The sequence below is a fragment of the Cyanistes caeruleus genome, chromosome 25 (assembly GCF_971803275.1).
Source record: "Cyanistes caeruleus chromosome 25, bCyaCae1.hap1.1, whole genome shotgun sequence".
Classification (NCBI taxonomy): Eukaryota; Metazoa; Chordata; class Aves; order Passeriformes; family Paridae; genus Cyanistes; species Cyanistes caeruleus.
In genome coordinates this window covers 3,369,912-3,395,414 of record NC_141725.1, presented here as the reverse complement: position 1 = coordinate 3,395,414, position 25,503 = coordinate 3,369,912, and the positions used below count along the sequence as shown (strand labels likewise).

The window sequence follows — 25,503 nt, the reverse complement described above, 5'->3', positions numbered from 1 at the left end:
CTGGTTATAGAGCTGCTTTTGAGGCTTGATGTCAGAGCAGTCCACAGGAAGAATGAAAGCCAAGGGGAGCTCCCCCACCACAGCAGAGCCAGCTGCAGTTGCCAGGAGCACTGAAGTTTACCTGTATTCTTCCTGGCCTCACTGCATTTGTTAAATTACCTGTTGGTCCCATATCTGACTTTGGTGCAGCATTCTTGGCTCAAAACCTGGGCATTAAGATTTAATGACCTCTTAGAGATATCTAGTGCTTGTGTGCTGTTCGTGGAAGGTTTTTTCCACTAGCAAGAGGTGTGAGGACAGATATGATGTTACCTGCAGCAGCTTCATGGAGCTGGGATGGAAGAATAGGATAATTACGTTGCTGTGGTTGAGATTGTCCTGAGGAGCTGGCTTCTGCCTGGCCTAAGGGTGTTGTGAACCATGGAGTCACACTGGGGTAGAGGGGAGACATCCATACAGCTCCTGCACCCACCTTTGGATCCATGGAGAGCAGCTTTGGAATACCCTAAGCCAGGCACAAGAGTGTGGAGGCAGAAAAATGGGCCTCTCTGGCCATAACAATGCATCTGCAGCCCCATCACAGCAGTGTAGACAGGGATATTCATCAGCAAACCAGAGGGACTCGTCCTGTCTTTGCTTGGGATGTGAAATGCTACTGTGGATAGGAGGAGGATGAGTGAGGGGGTCAGATGCATTCTGAGTCTATTCTCCAGTGCTTTGCCTACCCTCATCTGAAACAACTCAAGTGACGGAGCTCCAGGCACTTCCCTGGGGAGATCATTCCACAGTCTAAATCTCATTCTGCTAGGAAATGTTTCTTGATAACCAGCCAGATTTTGCCTTTGCTTATTCTTAGCATCAGAGCACCCAAAGATGATCCCTCTTCTTCCTGGAGGGGCTACAACTCCTCCCCTCCTCCCTTGGCTCCAGCACTCGTCTGAGATGTTGAGTCATATCTTGACTAAGAATGTCAGGATCTGGCCTTTTCTCTATGCTTTTTAGGTGGCTTCTTAAATTGGCCCTTACAGAATGCACGCTGCTCTGCTGGGCTCTGTGTTGCCCTTGTTGTGTGTATGTACGTTGGTGTGTGTTTGTGTGCATCATAAGAGCACACAAGGCCAGGCCTCTCCTGCTAGAGCTTTCCCTGATTTGTGTATCTGGATCACGGAGCTTTTCTATAAGCCTAAAATTACAGATACTTTTCTCCTTTCCTTGCTTCTTTTCTTTCTTTAGTCGGTAATCATGCTGCTCCTTGCCTCTCTCCTGATCCTTGTATTTGGGACTGTTTCTGCCACAAACAAGATCAGCTTTCCTTTTGCTCTCCCACTGTGTTTCACCTTGTTCAACACCTGTGTCAAGCCCTGTTGATTCACTGGGACCCTTTTTCAGCTCTTAATAGATTTTAGATGTGGCCTGCAAGTCCTTTAATGTTGTTTCTTTGTCTTTTTTTTTTTTTTCCCACGGAGCTTTAGACACATCCAAATTATGTAACATTTGTGTTGATGTTCATCTGCAATTGCCTGTCTAACTTGACACTCGCTGTATCTGCTGCAGGTTGTGCATTCCTCACATACTGTGCCAGAGACTCTGCCATCAAAGCCCAGACAGCACTGCATGAACAGAAGACTTTGCCAGGGGTAAGTCCCAGTGAATTGTCTGGAGTTGATGCCGTGGGCAGGATGATGGGGAATTTTCAGGGGAGGGAGGGAGGGCGAGAGGTGGCTCAGATCAATTTTCCTGCTTGTGGAAGAGGAGGGTGTTTCAGGGGTTAGAGCAGGGATATGGGAGTGGGAGCACAGCACTGTTCTTCAGAGCTGCTGGTTTTTCTCTCTGGCCAAGCCTGTTTCTGTGCTGCTCTTTGCTCTCTGTGGTGTGACAGGACACCTTCAGCTTTCTGTCCTTGTCACTAAGGAGCTGTGGGATTTGGGGTGAAGTGTGTGGGTGCACAGTGGGTATTGCTGAAAAACTCACACGAAATAAGATACCAGAGCCTTTTTCCAGGTGTGTAGAACCTCCTGGTGCATCCAACTCTACTCTGTCATTGCCCTGCAGGGTGCCTGGACAGAGCTCTGATGCAGTGGCTGAATTGGATCAGCCTCTCAAAAATAAAAAAATACGCTTGCCACATGCTATTGTGTGGAGGATAAATGGGTTATTTAGGTGAGAGAAGGATTGCTGGTCTGTTCCTGGGTCTTGCTCACTCCATAGCTGGTCTTGGGAGCGGAGTTCAGTGGAATTTGAGGGAGGCTGGGCATTGTGGAACAGGTCCCTCCTTGCCTGGCAGTCCTCTGCCTCCCTGGGAGCTGCTGGAGAGCTGAAAGAAGTTCTGGATTGTTGCCCTTCCCATTTTGGTGTGATTTAAGAGTTTTGACTGGGCAGTTCCCTTGCTGTACTGAGGGGGTTGATCAAGCACATTGAAAGGATTCATTTGGAGGTGAGTAGGAGGAGGAGTTGGGTACTTATAGATAGAAGCTCACAGGAGGCCCTGAGTGCTCAAGGCAACAGAATAATTAATGTAAACCAGGGGTCTCTGGAGGGTGGTTAGGAATTCTTAACCATAACATTTCCTCTTTAACCCATACAGGTCCAATGAGCTTCCCTCAACTCTCCCAGCTGCCCTCAAGACCTCCACACACACATACACATTATTTTCTGTGTTTGTTTACCTGTGCTTTTTTTGCATGGGCCTGTGCTGGCATCTGAGTGCTGAAAAATGCATGTGACTTAATTACCACTTAACAGGATCCTTAACTCAGAACAGTCAGGGGGAAGAGTACAGATAACCAGCACAAATCTGCCTGAGTTATTTTTGTGTGATGGGAAATGGTTGGATTTTTGAACTGAAGCACTGTAACCTCGTGTGTTGGTCCAGGGCAGAGCTGACAGTGTTTATAAGAACAAGTCAAAGGATGGAGGAGCAGTTGAAAGGAGTCATGGTACAGTGCTGTTAATGCAGGGGGGAAGTCAGACGTGTCTGTAAAAAATTATTAATGTGAGGCTTGGTGAATTCAAGGCAATCTCAGTTTTGCTACAGTTCTATATCAGGGATTTGTTGCATGTTTCACAATGTTCTCTACTGTCTGTGCTCTCAGGGGTTGTAGAGAGCTGCATGGAGCAATGTTTAAAGCAGCAATTTATCTATGATGTGGTGATCTAAAGGCTTTTTATGTTAAGGGAGGTGTAAGACACTGCCTGGGAACAGTAAGAAGTCTGTGGTAGGTGAGTACTTTTGAACATACTTGTCTGGAGACAGTTAATGAGCAGTGTGGTGTAATTATGTTTCAGGATTAGGATGAAGATGAGCTGTGCTGCATTTGGAGCTGTCTATTTTCAGGCTGCCAATATACCACTTCATCACATTTAGTTTCTCTTTTGTTCAGTCCCTCAGTGACCGAGAAGGCAGAATTCTCTCTCTCTTTGGTCATTTAGAGATGCTTACTTGGCATGGACATGGGCTGGGTGAGCTGAGGGAGCTTTCAGCCATGGTTTGCTGGTGTCTGTGTAGCATCACCTGTCCTTGTGGCCCAGCTGATCACGGGCAACGCTTTGGAAATGAATCACAGACAGGAGGGCCAGGCAATCGCTTCCCTGTTCTCAGAACAAGGACATAAAATTTAATCTCTGGGTCATTTCACATCTGGGTCATCTTCTGGTGATCTCTGGGGCAAAGCCTATCCCCAGGAGTTTAGCCAGGGCCCCAGCACAGGGCAGAGCACAGAATGTACTGATCACACCACTGAAATTTCAGTCAATGGGCTGGTAAACAACTGATTTCTTGTGCATTTTACCCATATCCTTTCTCTGTATTGCACATAGCAGGAGAAGAAAGAAAGCTGAAGGCTGATGAAGTGTGGGGTGACACAAACTGTCACCTGAAGGCAAGGCCAAGCCTCAGCAGGTTTAGAGACCTAAAGAGATCAAACTGGATCAAGGGATTGAGCAAGGGATCAAACTGGCAGAGGAAGGATCTTGTGCTGATCCTACACTTGCTGTTGTACCACCAAGCAATTGCAGATGCCACAAGAACCAAAGTACCTTCCTTTGTTGGTCTCAGTGCAGAGAGCTGTGGTTGAACTCAACAGTTCATGAACCTCAATAGAGACAAATGACTTTCTTGGTCTAGACTGAGGATTTGGTAAGGACAGAGTTTGAAACCAGTTTGCTATGGTTTCTGAGATACTCTTAGGCTGTCACTGGGTCAGTCTGGGCCCACAGAGGTGTTGCTGAGGTCCTCCAGGTCTGATGTCAGCAATGTCAGCCCACCTGCAGGGCCATGAGTTTAGTGTAACTGACCTAAGCTTTTATATATAGTTGTATTTTAGGTTTTCCACGTAAGTCAGTAGGAATCACTGTGGTCTGTGTTTATTCTTGTGGCATTTGGGGCAAGTTCTTGTGTGAGGTCAAAATTCTCTTTTGTTTCTGAAATGGGTGCTGTTGGATGTATGGTAACTAAATGGAATTTAAACTCTAAAAATTTTATTTTTTGACAGTAAGGCTCAGTATCTTTTTCTGAGGTAGACAGAATTTTGGCTTTTACATTCTTTTATATGGGCCAGTGTGCTCAGGCTGTAAAGCAACAAGACTGTCATAGAATCATCAGGTTGGGAAAGACCTCTGAGATCACTGAATCCAACCATTAACCCTGCACTGCCAAGTGCACTAAACCATGTCCTTAAGTGCCACATCCATACATCTGATGGTGACTCAACCAGTCTCACCTGTACACCTGCATATTGTATTATCTAACACACCTGTGCTGCCCCCTGAGCTGGTGAATTGTTCAAATCAGGCCTTGAAGGCTTTTTCCTAAATCCAGTGTCCTTTTCAGCTGCCAGCCAGCCCAGCAGTGCTGTGTTTCACCTTCTCCCCACTCCTCCCTGCCTCAGTGAAATGATATTATATCTCAATAACCCATGCCTTTGATTCGTGATTGTGCCTTCACTTTGCTGAGTTCTGAAAGGAATTGGAGAGGTTATTAATGACACACAGTGATCACACAGCAAGTTAAAGCCTCTTGCTAAGTGAAATTTGAGGGAAAAGCATCCAGCTTTTCAATATTTCGCAGAAACGCTTTATGTCTCTTTTCATTTGCAGCCAGACAGTTGCAAATTACATAAAATTGCTCCTGAAGAAGAAGAGGAAGAAGAATAGAGGGAGGAAGTGGAGGGGGGGAGGTTTAAAAAAGTAATTCTTTCGGCAAGGTACAGTTACAGTTTTATTTCTATGCAGAACAAAGAAAGGCCTGCTGAAAGGTAGGCAAGTAAGTGGCAGAAATTGGTATTGATCCAAGCTGGGAATACGGGCAGTTTAGGAGCAGTGATGAGGGTACTGAAATGTGGCTACATCATAGGGAGAACTCATGGATGCAGGGACACAGGAATGGAAAATTACAGAGAGCAGCAGCATGAGAGCAGACAGAGGCTCTGGGAATGCACCAGGGGTTGAGAAGCTGCAGCACTAATTCAGGTGGTTGGGCACCAGCATTAGTGCAGAGACCCAGCACAGCTGGAGCAGGGGACATCCCTGTGGGTAGGCTGTGTCCTGTGCTGCCAGGAGCAAGGGCTCACCTGGGCCATCTGTCAGGATCCACAGCCTGTAGTGGTAGGAGGGAGCACGGGTGACTGGAGGGACTTTGGTGGAGAGGGCATCTCATTCTTTCCCCCCCTCTCATTTGTGCAATGCTGTTGTAAAGCCAGCTTGTACCAGTATTTCTGAAAGTTTCAGGTGGTCTAAATGTTTGGCTGAGTTTTGAAGCTGGGCCCCACTTGTTAATCTTTGCAGCTTGAACCCTTGATTAGGGCAGGGTGAAGTTTTTCCCATGTCCATCCTGCAGGTTTGATAGACAATACCATCAGGTTCCTGAGAGCCATCAGTTAGAAATACAGAGAGTCAAGGCTATCTCATGGAAATGGCAGCACCAGGCCATGAAGGTGCTGGGCTAAAGCAGTCCCTGGGCAAGAAGCAGCAGAAGTACCTGTTCAGTGCAGAGGGAATTGAAAATACTTGTGCTGTTGAGGGTTTGGCTTGAGGGGCTGAGAAGTCTCAGTGAGGCAAAGGAGCTGCCCAGTGAAATGCCTATATTGAAGAGCAAGCTGCCAAGGCAGACACTGCCTCCTGTTCCCTGTGGAACTGGAAGATCAGTGAAATCAAAGATCAGCACCCGTTCCCACGTGCTGACCAAGTGGACACATGCAGGCTCTGTCTTGTGCACAAGGGGTCTTCCTTTCTCCAGAGAAATTGCTGCCCTTTGCACAGCCAGGCCCTGGCATCTCCTTGCAGGACAAACCTTTGACTTTTGCCTCCCAGAGCTGGGTCTTCCCTGGTGATCTCACTGAGCTGTGTTTGTGGGCTCGCCTGTACCTGCACACCAGCCTACACAGACCTCGGTCTTTGCAAAGGCACCATCCTCCTGAGTGAGGCTCCTCATTCCCACCTCCGTGGGGTCATCTGGGGTGTGTGCCTGCACACAAGTGTTTGTGAATATGGATATAGATGGGATCATTGGATAATTTATGGTGGAAGAGACCTCTGGGGTTTCTGCTCAAACCCTACTCAAAGCAGTGCTGACTACCCCAGATCACTGAGGGCCTTCTCCAAATGAGATTTGACTGTCTCCAGGGGCAGCCTGCAGTCAGCTGGGGCCTCTTTTGTAGTCTGCCAGCACCCCTAAAGGGAAACAACTTATCTCATATCAGCCCAGAACTGGCTCAGGGGATTCATTTGATGGTGCTGGGGCTTGGGCCCGTTTTGGGTGGATTTTCCCGTGGGTGCGTCAGTATCGCTGGAGGTTTTGCTCTGCTCAGATTGTCAGTGTTGGTGGTTGCCAAGGGAACTGGCACAGCCGCTCTGTGTGCAGGCAGAGGGTCCCTGTGCCTGGTCCCCTCTGTTACATCAGCAGAGATGTCTTTTCCTGGCCACTGTCATTCCCCTGCCATGGCTGCAGCAGCCCAGTGGCAGCCTGTGAACCTGCCAGCACAGCCAGGCTCTGCAGAGCTGTTGTGTCATCAGCTCAGACAGTGCTGCCCCAGGCTCTGCCCTTCCCTGGTTTCCTGGGGTCCTTGGAGGCTGCAGCTTGTGCACAGAGAAGCATCTGAACGTGCTCGCTGGACCAGTGGAGCACCAGTGGGCACAGGGAAAGGCACAGGGTGCTGGGTGTCCTTTCCAGTGGGAACATCAAAGCCAGCTGAGTGTGTGCTCCCAGCTTTTCCCTGTGCAGCTTTTTTACACTTGTTCAGGATAACTTGGTGACCCATCTCACAGCATCTTGTAAGGCTTTTTGCAGGCCTTAAGCCCTAAGCATTCCTTAGGCCTGCTAAACACTTTCTGCTTCAGTGGGAATGACAGATGTGACAATCTTGGGCAAGTCTCTGAAGCAAGATGCTGAAGAAAGATGCTGCAGCTAACACAGGACTGTGGGTCTGAGCACCCAGCTGTGCCTGGGTCCTCAGGCCCATGGCTGTCTGGAGGCCAGAACGATCTCTTGTGGTCTTGATGTACTTTCTAGATGAGTTTTTGGGTTTTCAGTTCCATCAGTTGTCCAACAATCTTCCTTGCTTATGCAAAAAGATGTAGCTGAGCCACAGGCAGAAGCTGTGTGGTTTGTACTCTGGGATTCACATCCTGCTTCTGCCACAGACTTTCTGCATGATTTTCATCACCACATGCCTCGATTCCTCCACCTGGAACACACTGCTCATAATTATCCTTGTCTCCTCCATAGTGGGATTGAATGAGGTGAATTCCTAAGCAGCCTGTAGAGCTGTGCCAGAACCTGGTACTAATGTTGCTTGTGTTTCTGTATGAGACAACCCCTCTTTGCTCAGGGAAGGATGGTTCTCCTGGACAGGACTAAGGCACACTGAGATGTCAGAGGGAAGATGCAAGTAGGGTACTTGAGCACTGAGACTGGCACCGATCCAGCCCTGCTTGGATTCCCAATCAGAAATGGAATCCAAATGAACAAATTATCATTTAGATTTATGTCCTCTGCCCAGTTAGTAGTGATTATGATCATTCAGGCAGGGCATTTTTAACTGGCCAGAGGAGGACAAGCCCACAATTTGTAAAGTGAAGAGCCCAGGACCTAATTCTGCCAATGGCCTTGGATGCCTTTTGGTTCCTGACATCCCAGAGGAGCCAGCCTGCATTGTGTGTTTCATACACTGTGCTTCTGACCTTCTTAACACTGTGAGGTTCCCCTGCATTGCACCTAAGGGGCTATTTTACATCACTTACTTGTAATTAATAGAGAGGCTTGCCCTGCTGTCCCAGGGGGCTTTTTCCCTCTATCCAGCTCTTGCAGTTTGAAAGCTGAAGAAGGGGGATCTGGGAGTCTTTTCCTTGAAGAACAGGGCTCCCAGATTGCTGAGCTGCCTGACAGCTCATGCTGGGCACTGATTAAACACGGGGAGCCAGTTCACCTCCAGAAGTCTTTAACTGGGGTTTATTGAGAGAAGTGGTGCATTTTGGCCTTGGTGAAACCAATAGCAAAGCTTCCTCTGACTTCAGGAGTGCCAGGATGTTTCCTAAGAGCCTTGACCTCAAGAGTGCTACAAAGGTGGGGAGCATTTCCTCAAAGCAGCGGGGAAGCCCAAGCAGAGCAGGGTTCCCTGCTTCTCTGTGCTGCCCAGATCCTGGGATTGGGGTGGGATGTAATCCAGACACTTTCAGCAAGTCCTGTCAGTTTGCCTCTTCCCTGGAAGTCCCTGGGCTCCTCGGGGCTGCAGTGACCCTCCCTGTGGGTGTCTCCTCACTGTTCTCAGAAGGCTGCACAGGATGTGGCTGCTGTGCAATGCTCCTGAGGTCAGGATAGCCTCAGCCCCATCTGGCTGCCCTGTAGCTTCCCACCAGGAACCCCTCAGAAAGCCAACGAGGGCTGCAGGTTCCTGAGAGGGAGAGTGGTGCAGGCAGAGGAACATTGTCTGTGAGCAGGGGAGGGACAGCTGTGTTTGGGAAGCTGTGTATGCAGCCAGGAGGGAAATGGGAGCGAGAAGCTGGAGCAGGGCAGTAGGAGCTTTGCTGCCCATCTGGTGCCCACTGCTGCTCCAGAGGATTTCCTGAGTGCAGTGGGTCATGGAGCTGACAGCCCTTACAGTGTCACCAGCAGTGGGTAAGGAGGACCCTGGAGTGTGAGGGACTGGGGCAGGAGACATTTGGCCCATGGTGTCCTGACAGCATGTGCTAAATGTTAATGTGATATTCTTAAGAAATGAAGACTAATTATGCTCAGCTGAATAATTTAACAGGGAAGATGAAGCTCAGCTTGTGAGGCAGGTGCAGGCTCATGAATCATTTGCTCAAATTCTTGATCCTGTACGTGTGCTCACCTATGTGTTCCTGTGTGGTAAAAGGCATCCATATCCATGCATGTGCATCTTCTCCACTCTGGAAGTTTAAGGCAGGCACATCCTGACTGCTGGATTCTGGGCCCAGCTGGGTATATATACATATATAAATACAGTTTTCTTATTCAGGTGTGCAGCCTCAGGTGATGACTGGAGGCCAGGAGAATTTGTACTTCCAGAGTTTACTGTGTAAGCCAGAAGTGGGTCCTCTTCACTGCCCTGTTCCTCTCTTTCTCTCTCAAATGACCGAGGTAAAACTTGACCCCCCCTACTGTGTGTTCCTGTAAGGGACAGAGCTGTTTGTCTGAGACCTGTGAACAAAGTTTAGGATCTCCCAGGGACAGCTCTAAAGACCGTGATTGAATTAAAGCTGCTGTGGACTCCCTCTGCTTGAGAGGCCCTTGATAATTTGTTAATTTTGGTGGCAACATGAGATTTAGGACTAAAGTGGTGGTGGTGTCCTATTTCATGGAAGCCTCTGGGTGTCCACCTCAGTGCAAAGAAAACCATGGCAGCCTCAGCTGGGAGACCTCCTGTTTCAAGAAGAAGCTGGCAGACAATCCTGCTGCTCTTCTCCAAGCTTCAGCATCTAGACAAATTTCCTGTATCTTGTTTTCTTCTCTTTACCCATCTTCCAGAACAGATGAAGACCAGCCCAGAGACCCGACCTCAGGTTGGTGGGTGTCTCTCAAAGTCACTGGAGCTGGCAAGGCCTCTGGAATTGCCAGCCCTTGACCCAGGGCTTGGTCTGACATGGGCAGAGGGAAAGTCTTCCTGTGCCCACCTCAGGTGCTGTTTCAGGTGGGCAAGAGAGGAGCTGTGGCTGTAGCTGGGGGGTGCAGGGCAGCCCTGCTTCTTCTTGTAGCCCCAGCCAGGAGCTGCCTTTGGGTTTGCACCGGTGCTGACCCACATTGCTGCACTGGCAATGCCACCTCTCCTGCCAGGACAGAGTGCTGTGGCCACCTCACCTCACTGGGTCAGTGGCCCTTGGGATGTGCTTGCCCAGGGCAGGTTCGGTGGGGTCACCACCCCTGGGGTCACGTCCCTGGGATGGGGGAAAGGACAGGGATGGACAGATGGGTAGAGGGGGCCCCTTCCCCAGAGATCATATCAAAATGTCTCTTTTGTGCAAAGCAGAGGGAATGCCCCCAAGAGCTGGTTTCCATGGCAACTGCAAATGTCAGGTTCCATGTGGTGAATAACCGTTTCCATGACAACACCTCCTTTATCCTAGGTGCTGGGAGCTGGAGTGACAGCCCTGTTGGGGGAGGGGACAGGGAGATGGCCTCAGGTACTTAACCTCCCCCTCGTCTCCCCCATCCTTCCCTCAGCCCCTGCATCCCTGGGAGGGTGGTGCTGGATGTGTGTGCGCTGCATTTCCACAGCATCCCTGCTGCCACTCCTACCCCCACATGGCTTTAGGGCTTTGGCTTCCTCACAGAAGCTGAGATCCGAGTCTGTCCCTCTGCCTGCCTCCCCATCAGTTCAATTAGTTTAGCCCTGGTTTTGCATCCTGGGTAGAAACAAAACTATTCCTCAGTGCTGGGGGAGCAGTGGGATGTGACGTGGCCAGCTGCCTCTCCTGGCTCTGCACGGAGCCCTCTTCTGAGCACACATCTGGGCTGCCTGCCCTCTCCCACTCAGCCTGCTCCCACAGCTCTGCCAGCCTCAGCTCACACAGGCAGGGTGCCAGGGACCGTGAGCACTGACAGCAGCCTCTCAGCAAGGAAATTGGAGGCTTTGTGGAACAATCTCTGACCTCAGAGTCCTGAATCCTTGCCCCACATCCCACTCAGCTCAGGAAAGAGGTGCTGGGCCCTTGGTGGCTCCTGGGGGGAGCAGCAGCCTGGAGGCTGGCGAGTTCCAGTGCTGCAAGTGCTGGGGCCATATGGCAGGAGCAGCAGGATATTGAGAGCTCTGCAAATCCCTGCAGCTGATCAAGAATGGGAAAAGGACCTGCAGCCTCTCCCTCTTCCCTAAATGATTCAGCAGGTCTTGGGGTTGTTGTCTATCAAGGTGCAGCACGGCAGCAGCTTGGCCTTCCTTTGGGGAGCTGCCAGCCCATCCCTGGGGTCATTATCAGCAGCTCCATGATCAATCCTTGAGGCAGGAATTGCGTGGGCCTGCTCCCAGCCTCTGCTCGTCCTGCCTGAGAGCCATCAGTCAGGGGAAGCCAGCTTCACAGCCCCCAGCTGCCAGGCTGTGTGCCATGCCATGCCAGCCTGTCACCTCCTGCTTGGCATCTCTGTCCTGTGAGCTGCAAAGCCACCTCATGAATTTTCTCCAGCTGTTGGGAATGTGGTCTCTGCCTCTGGTTTCTGGCCAGTCTGGCTTAGCCACCACTTGGAGACTGACAGCCCTCCACATATATTGCATGCTGGCTTCTAAACACTTTTCAGCTGATGACTTCTGTGGCTTGATTTCATTCTCTGTTTTGTTGCTGTTTTTCCTCAGGGGTTTCCTAAGAGAGGGGGCAGACTGTGCCTGGATCTGCAGCTCATGTGCAGGCCTTCACTGCAATATTCTGATGTTTTTTTATTATGAATGTCACTGATTCAGGTCACTGTCAGCCTCTGTGAATGATGCTGAGAGACATGGAGTGCGATGTGTTGTGAATGTGGAAATCTGCCCTGTGCACCATTCCTTGGAGGATATTCTGGTGCAGTTGGATCCTGCTAGCTGGGAAAGGAGGCTACAGCTTGTCAGCTGCCTCTCTGGGCAGCACAGGACACACAGACCTGCCAGCAGATGAGTTTTGCCCCACTTTGCAAACCAGGCAGTTAAAGCTGTGGGTTCCTTAATGCAGCTATTTCTGCCTTACCTGGAGAGTCCCCTTACCATGTGAACTAGGCTACCCTTCAGGCTTGATTGTGGTTGGATTATTGCTGATGACAATAGTGGCTGCAGGAGAAGGAAATCCCTCTTCTCCACACCCAAGCAAGAGGAATTTTGCCACTTTCAACCTGAGCTTTGCCCCTGAGGGCCAGAGATGAGAGATGTTGCTGGAGAACAGCACTGCCCTTCTCAAGAGCTGCTCTGGTGCACAGAGCTGTCTGCATGAGGGCTGGGGAAGGGGAAACACGACAGGCCTGCTTGCTGTGCTGCTTCTAGCCAAGTTCAGAGCAGTGTCTCTTCCCTGCTGCAAGGACAGTTAGTGGCTCAATTAGGTGACGTGGCAATGCCTGCACTGAGTCAGGGCAGACACAGGAAGAGCTTCCAGGCATGGTCTCACCTCAGGCCACCCTGACCAGTGTTCAGGCTCCAGTCACATGGTGATGAGCTGCTTCTTCAGAGTCCTTTCTGTGCCACTTGCAGCAGCTGAGGAGGCAGAGGTTTATGCATGGTGGGCATTTCCAGGAGAGCTGCTCTCTGGGGCGAGCAGCTGAGCAGGGAAAAGCGCCAGGCTCCTTTTGGAAAAAACGATGCCTTCTTCAAGGGTACTGGTTGCCATCACAATGTCTTGGTTTCCCTTCTGCCTGTCTCCTGCTGCCCTGTTGACAGTGCCTTTAGCAGCGTGTGCTGGGCAGTGGGCCAAGCAATAACCTCTGCATTTCTCTTCCCTTGCAGATGGCGCGCCCGATCCAGGTGAAACCTGCGGACAGCGAGAGCCGTGGAGGTAGTTGTCATCTCTCCTTGTTCCTCCTTTGGTGGCCCTGTGCTTGTGAGGGGGGCAGGAAATGAGACACAGGGTCCTGACTCTGCCTTCCTCTGCATGAGGAGTCTGTGTGTGGCAGAGATGTGGGGGCAGGAGGGCAGTGTAGGGACACAGCTGGACACAGCAGGCAGCTGACAGCACAGCATGTCCTAAGGGTGATGATGTGCCTGCCCTCTCCACTCTCTTTCCCAGCTATTTGAGGGTCCCATCAGTCTGCCAGTGTCTGCCCCAGGACATTATTGAAACAGACCTGTGTGGCACTGGGGCTCCTGAAGCCTTTAGGAAGAGGTTCCTTCATTCCTACACCTGATCAGCCCAATAAGAGCCAGATCCCTGCAGCAGCATTGGCTTTTTAGCGTGTTCAGCTCACTGGTCTGCTGCTGATTCTCCTGTCTGCAGCTCACTCCACTGTCTCCCCATCACTGCTGAGCTGTCTCAGCCCTGCCACTCTCAGTCCTGCAGCAGCCCCCAGCATGCTGTCAAGGCCAAAATGCTGTTGCAGGAAAGATCACATGATGGGGAAATAATGTCTGAAGGGAAAGGATCCTGAGATGAAGGTGCTGTCAGCCTGCAGGGGACCAGCTCGGCCAGAGCAGCATATACTGAGAAGTTCAGAGCTGGAAGGTTGGGAACAAGAGAATCTGCTAATTTAATGGGGAGTTCTCAGCAGCTCAAATGCCTCCTCCAGGTGGAGAAGGTTTGCAACTTCAGCCCTTTCCAAATCCATTAACTCATTTTACTTCTTTTTCTTGCCTTACTGATCTGTTTCTTTTCCTTTCTCTCCATTCCCACATCTGCCTCTCCATGCCCTGTGCTGTTGGTGCTGCCCCTGAAAACAGTTTAGTAGAGGCCAGGGGAGGGTTTGTGTGCTGCTGTTTGTGCTGTGGGACAACCACATCTGCTGTGGGAAATAATGTCCTGAATGCTTTATTTAGATTTGGAAGGCTTTTGTTTTACATTTCCAAACAGTTTGTACTGACTGTCAGTTATTGCACTGTCAAGAACATGAGATATATTCTATAGTATTTTATATGGATGCGTGTATTTATGGTCGTGTGATACTCCTTTTTTTAAAAAAAGTGAGATAGATAACTTTTGGTTATTTACTTGAGGGGTAGTACACCTAAGTTTCACTGAAGTCTGGGCATTTTACTTCAGCCCCTTGGTTTAGGGTTGAATTTAAGGTCCTTACCTGTGCTATAGACAATAAAAATAGACCAGAATCTTCAGGGTGTTTCACTCTCACTGTTGAAAATGATGTTATGAATGGATGAGAGATCCTTTAGGGATGCCTGCAGTGGGTGGTGTGGGGAGGGCTGGTTTCTCACTGACACCTCACATTGCCTCTGGATTCAACCATTAGGTGCTCAATCCTTCCCCTACCACATTGAGTTAAAAAATAAAAAAGTTTGTGTGTCTGGTGAGTGCAGCTCAAGTCTCTGGTGTGTAATCAGGGCTGAGGCCATCTCTGCATCTCTCTTTTGCTGGTGGGGCACTGCTGGAGGCTCTTCTATACACACCCACCTGATATCAGATGTTAGGATGTGACATCTTTGTTGCCTCTGTCAAATCGAGCTGGAACCAGTCAGCAGGTTAAAAACCAGGGTGCTGATTGGAAACAAGCTTTTGGCCAAGGCAGTGGACTCTGAAATCTCTTAAGTTTATGAAAAGTGCCACATTCCCTAATGGTTGCAAATATCAGAACATCAACTCTGCTTCCCATGGACAAGAACAGAAATCTCTGGAGTCTGAACACCTGTCTCCTGCAGCCTGAGCATCTCCCTCCAGGCTCCTTGCAGAGCACAAGAACAAGCAGCTCCCACAGATCCATGACAAACTGGATTTTTTCCTGAGGCAGGAGCAGCATCAAGACAGCACCCTGTGTTTGTCTGAGACAGGTTACTCCTCTGAAATGTTTCTGGCGTGATGTTCCACTTGTCAGAGAGCTGGCTGAACAACTTTGCAGATATGGGAAGAGCAATATCCCTATAGCAGTAGCCCCACACTGGCAGAAGGTGAAAGAAAGATTTGGGGCAGGGCAGAAGTGTATGGATTAGAAATTTATCAAGGAAATAGCTGCATACATCACTGCTCTGCATTATCCTTGAAGAGAACCTCTTTTATACTCACCAGGGACTGACATTCCTCAAGTGAAGCACCCTGAATTAAGAACACGAACTTAGAGCATCAGAATTTGTCTCTTGGTCTGAGAGATGCTCGTTTTTCTGCCAAAGGGGCAGTTTTGGCCAAGCCCTGCAGGGGCTGTGTGGGGATATCTGGATGCTCAGTGTTCCTGCACCCTTCAGAAGAAATTCACTCTGAAGAAGTTACTGCCTGCATTAGTTCAGAGTGGGACTTGTGATTCTGGGCCAGACATGGGCAGCTTTACCCTGCTGGGAGCCTGGAGTGCGAGGAGCAGAGGGGCAGAGGAGTTTGTGTTCTCGATGGAGCACTGGGCTGCACTGATGGGGCACAGACAAGGAATCTCTCTCTGCTTCCCAAGATTTCCTGCATCCCATCCACAGCCAGGACCGCGCTTCCCTCTCTCCCTGCTGCTGCCTGCTGTTGGCCAGATGACCTGAATTCAGTGGCTTTGTAGGAGCTGTGTCCAGTGTCTGTGTGCTGTGTCTTGGCCACAGCCTTGTTCCCGTGGTCCCTTCAGCATCAGCGTGCTCTGTGCTGGCCCCTCCTGCTGCCTGATGGGGCTCGGAGCGCGTTTCCATGGGAACTCGACAGTCAGAGATCACAGTGAATTTCCCTGCTTGCTGGACAGCACGGGAAATTGCCAATCAGAGGGTGAAAATCAGGAGCTGTAGAGAAAGTGAAGGGGAAAACAGCAGGAGGGGAGGGGAGAGCTTCCAGGGCTGCAGGAATCCCTGCTGGGGAGCTGAAGGAGCTGAATGACCCGAGGATGCCCGAGGGTTTGGCATGGATGGCTTTAGGATCACAGCTCAGGTGAAAGGGTTTGATAGCAGATCAGGTGAAAGGGTTTGCAGCATTCCAGCCCTGCTGGGGAGCCATGAGTCAGCCTGGATTCTGTGGGAGAACAGCCCTGTTTGGAAGCTGACGGAATCGAGAGGATCCCGGAGCGTGGGTTGGGCTCCAGGATGCAGAGAGGGAGAGGTCAGCAGCACAAGAGCCTTTCAGAGGTCCCCAGCTGCTGCAGAGGCATCCAAAGGGAACAGGCTGGATCATTTTCCTACGTGTGATCTTCAGAACCAGGCTGTACAAAGCAAGATTCAGTGTGAAAAAAAATGTTGTCAGTGATTTCACTCCCTTTTACTATTGCTGTTCTGAAAAGATTCCAAACCCATAGGTGTGTGTATTTATATTTGCCTTTATGGCTTAAGTCTCTAAGGTGTCACAGTTTTAACCTGTGCTGCATAGCCAGGAAGACTGGCTTTTTTTTTTCCTTCCAAATTCCAAAAAGGAAAGCTGAAAATCCCACATGAAGGCAGGACTCCCAAAAGGTTCTGTTAGTGAGCCCTGTCAGACAACAGAAGACCTGTAAAGCACAGGGATGGAGCGTTCATTGTTTCTGGGGACTTTTCCCACAGGGCAGGGTAAAGAAAAATTATTTTGATTCAGAAATGGTGTGATGAAGAAACCACAGGAATTACCCAGGAAATTTGAGGGCTTTCTGAAGGAGAAAATAATGAGTAACTCATAATTTGATGCTGATTTGATTGCAAGTTGTAGGGTAACTGACTTTCCCAGATGTCTCAACACTCCCTGCCCCCCTGCCCCAGGCAGCCAGGGGTCCCTGAAGAGAAAGGCAAGACCACCAGATACATTTCTGGCTGTCAAATCTTAGCCCACAGTTATTTGCTTGCGAGTTCAAAGGACAGAGGATTATTTCACAGCACCTAAAGTCACTGCAAGTGTTTCCCAGTGTATTTCTCCCGTGCTGATGATTTTTTTAAGGAGCTCCCCATGTTTGCCACCCAAAGGCTGCAGCATGGTGCACCTCTCTGAATAAAGGCCTGACTGCAGCTGCAGTGGAGATTCAGGGTAGAGGAAGGGGGAACCCTACAGAGCTCCAGCTTCTCCTGCCATGGCCAAACTGGGCTCACATCTGGCACCAGCTGATGTCAGTCAGAGCACAGAGCTGCTGCTCCTTTGTCTCCATGCTCCTCCTCACTGCCCAGTAAATCTGTTCCTGTCCAGTCCCTTTTCTTTTTCACCCCCCTTCTTCCAGTCAGATTTTCACCTTTTCTATGTGCTGTTTTCTGGTTGTTTTGAGCACCAGCACTCCTGAGCTGGCCCCTGTGGGGGCAGGTGCTGTCTCCCTGCTCAGAAGGCAGCTGAGCAGCACCTGCTTTATGAACTCCCCTGCCTTGGCTGGGGATTATTGGGCATCACCAATTTGAATGCACTCAATCAGCTGAAATAATGTCTCCAAATGCAGCCATTGCCATGCAGGTGCAGGGACAAATGTAGAAAGAATCACAAGGAAAACAGAAGGGGATGAAATTCCCATGGGTGTAGTTACCCTGGGATTCATGAAAATGGGGAAGCTGGGAAATCTCTGGCCTTTAAAAAAATACACAAAGCCATCTATTTCAGCCACTTCTAGTTATATAAATCATGAGTATCTGCTTGGGAGTGGGTTAAGAGCCTTGGCTGTAGCACTTCTAACACTTTATGTGTGGTGGGGGCATGTGTCTGCAGCCTGGCTGAGCCTGTGCTGGGGCTCTGGGGCAGGGTGAGGTGACTCCCTGTGGTGTCTCTGCATGCTGGGTGAGATGTGCCTGTCTGCACATTGCTCTCCTTCACTAAGGAATTTCATTCTGGAATGCACCCCCTGGGGCTGGGGATGTACAAGTGTGTTCCAGGGTGTGTGTGAGCCTCCGTAAGTGCTGTGTGTGTGCATCTGCTTTTCTGTGAGGGACCCACGGCACGAGTAGGTCCTGCCTGTGTGCGCTGCTGAGTGCATCTGTAGCTAGCTGAGCAGCAGGGAAGGTCCCTTCCCTTCCCTTCCCTTCCCTTCCCTTCCCTTCCCTTCCCTTCCCTTCCCTTCCCTTCCCTTCCCTTCCCTTCCCTTCCCTTCCCTTCCCTTCCCTTCCCTTCCCTTCCCTTCCCTTCCCTTCCCTTCCCTTCCCTTCCCTTCCCTTCCCTTCCCTTCCCTTCCCTTCCCTTCCCTTCCCTTCCCTTCCCTTCCCTTCCCTTCCCTTCCCTTCCCTTCCCTTCCCTTCCCTTCCCTTCCCTTCCCTTCCCTTCCCTTCCCTTCCCTTCCCTTCCCTTCCCTTCCCTTCCCTTCCCTTCCCTTCCCTTCCCTTCCCTTCCCTTCCCTTCCCTTCCCTTCCCTTCCCTTCCCTTCCCTTCCCATCAGGAGCCATCCCCCGGGCCAAGGGGAGCCAGGCAGGGGCTGGGGCGAGCCTTGGTGACATTGTGAATGTGTCATGTGCCATCCTTGCCTGGCATCCGTACACAGCACCCCCCGGAGCTGCTGTGCTGCTGTAGCTCCAAGACCTGTTGTTTTTCAGGTCACTGCACTCTCAAGCAGAGAGCAGCTCCCTCGCTATTGCCCCTGACGTGCGTCACATTGCATTGGTTTGTTTGGAGCCAGCCCCTCTCATCCTGTCGCTAACAATAAGGGATCCTCTGGCACCGCTGCTCCGGAGCCACCTCCCGACAGGTTCCCTCCTGTGGGTCGTGTCTCCCCACGCAGATCTGGGGCAGTGGGGGAGGGTTAGCTCTGTTTCCTGGCAAAAACGGAGGTTGGGTTGGCTGGGATTTCAGTGTTGAGCTGTTTTTCTGCTGTTCACATCAGTCTGGGGAGGATGCTGCCCCAAACACTGCTGTGTTTGTGCTTGGCTGGATGGCATCAGACTCCTGTGGGTGCTGAGCGGGGGAGAGAGTGGGAGAAGGCATTCTGCACCTTCCTTGCCTCCACACTTACCCATCATCCCAACAAAAGCATAATCCTCACTTCTCTCTTTGAGGAGGAACCCAGAAGGACTGAGCTGAGTCCTGGAGGTGTTGGCCACTCTTCCAGCTCCCTGTGACACGGGTGCACAAGGCCACTGCAGACAGGGGAGCAGGGACCGTGGAGCTGATACTTGGCCTTCACCCAGCTCTGTGGTACTTGGGTGATCCTACAGGGAGGCAGATGGAGACTCAGGATGCCAGGGTTTATCCCTTGGGAGACAGCTGGTTAGATTGGAGTGGGAAAGGACAAATGGAAATCAAGATTGTTGGTTACATGGCAGCTAAGGAAATGGTGGACTTGGAGAGAAGGAAAAGGAAACAGAATTTAAAGGTCCTGGAATATATCACCCTGACTTGGTGTGCTGTATTTCCTAAGGCTTCACCTGCTGATCAATAGAAATGGGATTGCCCAGACAGTTTTTCTTACTATAATTCCTTTTGGATTATTCGAAGGAAGAGGCTAATGAATGAAAGGAAATTATTAATCCTTTGTTTTCCATTGGGGAGGGTAGGACAGGGGAAGCCACAGAAATGTGAGGAGCTTGGGCAGACCCTGCATTTTCACCCCTGGAAGCATTTCAGCCAACAGTAAATCATTTCCATGCCAGGCATGTTTTCAACACCAGGCTGTTTTGTGCTTAAGTGTTCCTCTCCTCCTGCTCTGGACTGCAAGCCTCATAGAAAGTTGATGTTTCTGTGTTTGCCCCTAGGGGACAGGAAGCTCTTTGTGGGCATGTTAAATAAGCAGCAGTCTGAGGATGACGTGCTCCGGCTCTTTGAACCGTTTGGGGTCATTGATGAATGCACGGTGCTCCGTGGACCTGATGGGAACAGCAAAGGTGTGAACCCTCTGTGTGTCCTGCCCTTTGTCCCTGCTCTGGTGGTGCTCACCAGCCTCACCTCCCCGCTGGGGCACTCATTCCCCACCCCGTGTTTATGGGAGCCCATAAAACATCCAGGAATAGGGAGCAGGGCAGGAAGAGTCCTCTGCTGCCCAGAAGGACTGGGGAAGGTGGGCAGAGGCTGAGGGAACAGGAGGGGAAGCAGAGCACCATGAGTGGCTGAGCTCTCAGGGTCACTCGTGAGCCTGTGCTGTCAGTCTGGGGCTGCAGGTTGAGGTCTTTGTACCCAGAGAATCTGGGGAAGAGGTGATCAGGGGCAAGGGTGGAGATGGTGTCATCATCTGTAGAATATATCATTGAAGTAATAATTTGAGACCCTTCCTCTTTTTTCCAGGATAGAGGACTTGGGATGAGTCATCCTTTTTGTTCCCTGCTTCCTTGGGGTGGCTTTCCTTTGCCCTACCTGAGATACAGACACTGTCTCTTGCGTGATGGCACTTTCACAGCAGTCCTGTCACTGCAATCTCCTGTGCTCTTTCTGTCCCTTTCCAGGCTGTGCTTTTGTAAAGTTCTCATCTCACACAGAGGCTCAGGCAGCAATCCACGCACTCCATGGCAGCCAGACAATGCCCGTGAGTATAAGGCCAGGGAACCTACCCTCTTCCTAATCCTTGTCCCATTTCCCTCTTGCAGGAACCTCCCCACACTCTCCAAAAAACCACGACAGGTCCAACAGCAGTGTGGTTGGGAGGTGTGTGGGGGTGTGTGTGCACATCTGTGCTCCACTCGTAGTGACCATCCTGTCCCCTGGGCTGCTCTTTGTGGCTGTGTTCGTCCAGACTGGGGGTGACAGCACTCACAGCTTTAAAAGCTGAATAAAAGAGAGCAAAAAATCAGGTGATGATTTTGTCTTGGAAGCAGCTACCTGGAGTGGTTCAAAACTGAGTAGGGTGAAAGCTGACAGTTCAGCCACATGGGTGGTCAGGGCTTCAGTGTCTGAGCACTCCTTGGCTTCTCTTATTTAGGCAGTAGAGGAGGTCCCTGGGGTGGGCTGGGTGCGGGTGGGAGCCCTTTGTGCCTTGTGTGGGGTTGTGTGGCTGTAGCTGAGCAAGTGGAGCTGCAGCTGTGGCTTCATCTCTGGCAATCTCCAACCTGAAACTGGGGCACCTCACACAGTGCACTGCTGCAGCCAGGGAATTCCCAGCTGCCAGGAGCTGCTCTGCCTGTCCCACCAAGCTCATGGTAGTGGAAGGATGGTGCTTGTGGCCATCGGTGCCCTGGGTGTCCCTGGCTGCACCATTACCTGGGGAGTTCAGCCAGGGATGTGTGCATCCACCTGGAGAGCCGTGTGAGGGGAAGGGTGTGAGAGGGAAGGGTTGGATAGACAGACAGATGGGGTAGGGCACAGCCTTTCAGGCAGGTCCCCAGCACTTCCACACCAATATTTGCTCTTCTGCTCCTCTTCCCACTCCTCTCTGCCGCCTGTCCTGCCCCATCCTCCCTTGCCTGACCGCTGACTCTCTGGCTGTCCCACGCCTCTTCTCTCCTGCCTCCTCTGTCTCCTCTCTCTGTGCCTAGGGTGCCTCCTCCAGTCTAGTGGTGAAGTTTGCTGACACAGATAAGGAGAGGACCCTCCGCCGTATGCAGCAAATGGTGGGGCAGCTGGGCATTTTCACTCCATCTCTCTCCCTGCCGTTCAGCCCATACAGCGCCTATGCGCAGGCTGTGAGTATCCCCCGGGCGTGGGTGGGGAGCGCTGCCGCCCCTGGGACACCACAAACCGATCTCCTGGCAACTGTGGGAAAGCTTCCCAGCACCTGAGAGTGCTTCTGGCTTGTTTCTCCACTCAGCTGCCTTGTCTTGCACAGTTCTTGTGTGTTTTTTTTCCTGGAAATGGGGGGGCAGGGGAGAGCTGGGGCCTCCTCAAAGTGAGCCTGGGATTTCTCTGATGTGGAGGTATTTGGAACAGGTCAGTCATGACCTTTCTGTCTTGTTATGAGGAGAGCTCAGAGCTTTGGATGACATCTGACAGATACCAACCTGTGGACTCTTCCTCTGGCTCTGTGGCACAAATGTGTGTGTCTGGTTTTGGAGCAGCAGGAGAGCTCTGGGACCCAGCTTCACGAGTTTATTTCTCTGCTGAAATTCCCAGGAGGGCCCTATTTCTGCTGCCCTTGGCTCCCAGGTTTCTCACTTGGCCAGTGGGACTGCGGAGTTCGCAAGGTGCTGGAGAGGAAGCAGTGGGTAGCAGAGAGCCAGAGGTGTTTCAGCAGCCTGGCTGTGCTTTGGGTTTTATTTGGTTTTTATTGCTTTGGGTTTTAGTGAGAGAACCTCCTTGCCTTGGAGCCATGGTGGCAATTGCCACTGATGTTCCAGGTAGGTCCCAAACTCAGGAAGTCCCAGATCAGCTGTGGTGGAGCATTGTTGGAGCCTCCTTGGTGATTGTCATTTTCAGGTCTCTGCTGCCAAGTGTAAAGCCCATGGAAGGAGGCTCAGAAATTGCTCAAGGCACAAGAGATTCTTGTGTTGACAGAACTCAAAAGTAGATACTGTTACTGAAAGTAATTTTCTAGGGGGTAGTGAAAATAAACCTGTTCTTCTCCTGTATGTGGACGCCTCTTCTCCTCAGGCTTCAGCAGCTCCTTGATTCTTTCAGAACCTTCCTTTCATTCATGTGACAGAGAAGGAACATGTCTCAATTGTTGGCTGTTTCATCAAAGATTCCCTAGAAACTGCCAAATGTATTTTAAGTGTGTGGCAAGGGTATGGATGAGAAAAAAGGAAATCTGTATGAGGCTCCATAACTTTGGGGAAATTTGCTGGCCAAACAGAGGATTGATCCAACACAGATTATTTGAAGAACCCCTTGTGACCAGGCACCGCCTTTTGCCAGGATCCTTCTTTTCTGTTCAGAGCCAGCTGCACCTGAGGTCAAAATGTAGCTTATCTCAGCTGTGAGAGGAGCATCCTGGTGTGTCTCCTGTCCTAGAGATGGCCTGACTTGGGCATGGTGAAGAATGCAGGAATGGAGCCACAGTGAGGCTGTGGTGGCAGGAGGTGCTTTAGCAGCTTGAGGTCCAGCTGTGTAAGGAGGAAGAGCAGCGAGAGCTTCCAGACTCAGTATTTCAATCTTCAGGAACCCCTGCTGATGACAAGAAGGCAGTCAGGTCTCAGCTGTGCCTCCTTGTTTGTCTGCATCTTCTTTCTCCTCAGTTGTGTCTGTTACTGTGTTGCTCTCTCTCTGATTCTTCACTGGCCTTCCTGCTCTGTGACTTGGTTTTGATTTTCCCTTGACTCCAGACTCAGCCTGTCTCCCACTTATTTTGGATTTTTATCTTCCTTTCCTTTTACTTTGCACTGGGTTTGATTCTCCTGGTTTTTTTCCCCAAGGCACTGACCTCACACCTGACTATTTCTTCTCTTGTGCCATTCCCATCTTTGGTCTCCCTTCTGGAGGACTGATCTCAGCCAGTCCACACACACACACAGTGGCACCATCAGAGGGAGAGGGAGTCAGCCCTTTGGAATGCCATCTAACATCTCTGAAAGTGGGGGCAAAAGAGGGAGATTTCCATCCTCAATCTCCTTCTGGTTCCTCAAAATGCTCTGCCACGGGCAGCCCTTAGGAGCTGGCACCTCTGATAAGCCAGGGCTTGGGGGCAGCTCAAAATCCCTCATGCCTTCCTGATTTGGGGCTTGGAGGAGTAGATGCTTCACCCAAGGTCCCCCAGGTGACCATTGTGGATGTGGCTGAACCAGACTGACAGGAGTGAGTTCTGCTGGGGTGCACTTGTGCATCAGAGGCATCACAGGTTCTTGTAGCCATCATTTAGTACACAGCAGCTTCCTCTCCCTGTCCCCACGGGGTTTGTTGAGTTACCAAGCCAAAGTGGTCCCCAGGGGTTTAGGAAGAAGTTTGGAGCCTGGGTTGTTGTTTTGTTTTCAGTTGTCTGTTTTAAATTTATATTAATAACCTTCTTCTTCTAAAACTATCTCAAATTAAACATGAAATAATCATACATTAAGTTCAGTCTAAAGTTATTCAGATCTATGCAAATATGCAAAATAAGGTACTTAAAATAGTCAAACAGTGCATGTTAGCTGAAACTGTTAGAAAAAGTCTCAGCTGGGAAGTACAAATGGCTAAGCCTCTGAAAGCAGTTTATTTCAGTGCTTAAATCAGGTTTTGCTCCCAAGTGCCTCTGCAAATGAGTTCATTTTATTCAACAAGTTAGTTCAGGTGGACTCAGGGAAATGTTTGGGCGCTTTTAAAAAACTATTAATACAGAAGAGGCTTGAAGTCTTAAAAAAGCAGCTAGAGCAATTTACTAAGTGCTTATAATGCCTGAATATTTCTTGTATATAATAAATCAATTAGTTCCAAACACAAACCATAATTTGTTCACACCTCCCCTCCTTTTATTTCTGCTCTTATGGTTCATTATGGTAATTTTATGTAAGTGATGAGAACAATTCCAGAGTGCCAATTTGGTGCTCATGCAGCTGGATGGAGGCCTTGGTCCAGCCAGACCCAGCACAGAACAGACATTAATGAGAAAAGAGAAGATCAATACTCACACAGTGAGCAGGAGATGTGTTGGTTCCTGCACCCTGCAGTGGGGACAGCCATGTTTCACTGCAGCCCTGGCTCAGGGTGGCTCCCAGTGACAGGAGGGAGTCCAGGGCCAGGGGAGCCAGGGGTGATGTTGTGGTGCACAGAGAGGTGATACCAGAGCTTGTCCTTTCTGGAATGGCACAGGAGTGACTCCTGTGCTGTCAGTGCCCCCCTGCCCCAGAGTTCCCATGGTGGGACAGGCCTGGGAGCACTCACCCATCCCCAAAAAGGGCTCGAGCCAATTGCACCCCATGGCTTCACACTTGTACCACAGAGGCAGCCCTGCCATGAAATCCCTCTTCTTTTGATGCAAAAGCCATGACCATTTTTTGTGTGGAGGAAATTGTGAGGTTGAACTAGCCATGAACTTTTCACAGTTACCAGATCCTCCAGCTGAGCCCTGGGCCAAGCTGCCTTACTGACTTCAGCCCTTTGTGAAGAGGTGGGTTCCTGGAGAGATGTGTGTTTGTGTTGCAAAGACAGTGGGATGTGGCAGTGTCAGGAAAATTTTTGTTGTTTTCTTGTGTTTTGCCTTGTGTCACCCCATGGCTCCTCCTGACAATCTCTGGTTTCCTGTGCCTCCCCTGCACTTCTTGGCTTGATGTGAAGACAAAGCTGATAAAGGGCTGGATAATTCTGCATCCAGAACTAAGTCTTTTTTGCCACTGCACTCTGAGGGCATCTTATGCTCCCACTGATGGTCAAATAGGACCAGAAGGATTTCTTTCTTCTCTTAACCCTCCTCTCAACTCTCGTATCCTTCCTTTTGTACTGTGCATCTCTGCCTTGGCAGGTGTGTCGTGGCACCAGGAGGAGCTGATGTCCCCTGTCCCCAGGGTGCAGGCCAGTGCCAGAGGACAGGCTGAGCTCAGGGCATCACAGGCCAGTGCTCTGAGGGCAAAGCAGGCCACAAGAACCAGGCCTGGGCACACACCTGGCTGCACGGCAGAGTGCCCGTGCCACAGCGAGCTCCGCGTGTCTCCCAGCACGATCTGCTCACAGAGGCTGAGCAAAAGCAGAGGGGTTTGGGCCCCGTTCCTCGAGGCAAAGCTGTGTTCAATGTCTGGCACTGTCCCAGGAGAAGTGACCTGGGAGAGGGGCCTGTGCCTGGCAGTG

General features: G+C 50.6%; 1 protein-coding gene across 4 annotated transcripts in view; it reads left to right on the top strand.

Annotated features, from left to right (window-relative positions):
- The window catches only part of CELF5 (CUGBP Elav-like family member 5), a 37,026-nt gene that overhangs the window by 5,197 nt on the left and 6,326 nt on the right, over nt 1-25,503 (top strand). The window contains exons 2-6 of one of the 4 annotated variants that reach the window (XM_086862983.1): nt 1,555-1,637; nt 12,912-12,960; nt 19,641-19,769; nt 20,325-20,404; nt 21,351-21,497. In XM_086862983.1, coding sequence (XP_086719109.1) covers nt 1,555-1,637; nt 12,912-12,960; nt 19,641-19,769; nt 20,325-20,404; nt 21,351-21,497 — 488 coding nt within the window. Of the gene's footprint in view, nt 1-1,554; nt 1,638-12,911; nt 12,964-19,640; nt 19,770-20,324; nt 20,405-21,350; nt 21,498-25,503 lie in introns of all 4 variants that reach the window. The other 3 variants (XM_086862982.1, XM_086862986.1, XM_086862985.1) reach the window with 3 other exon arrangements.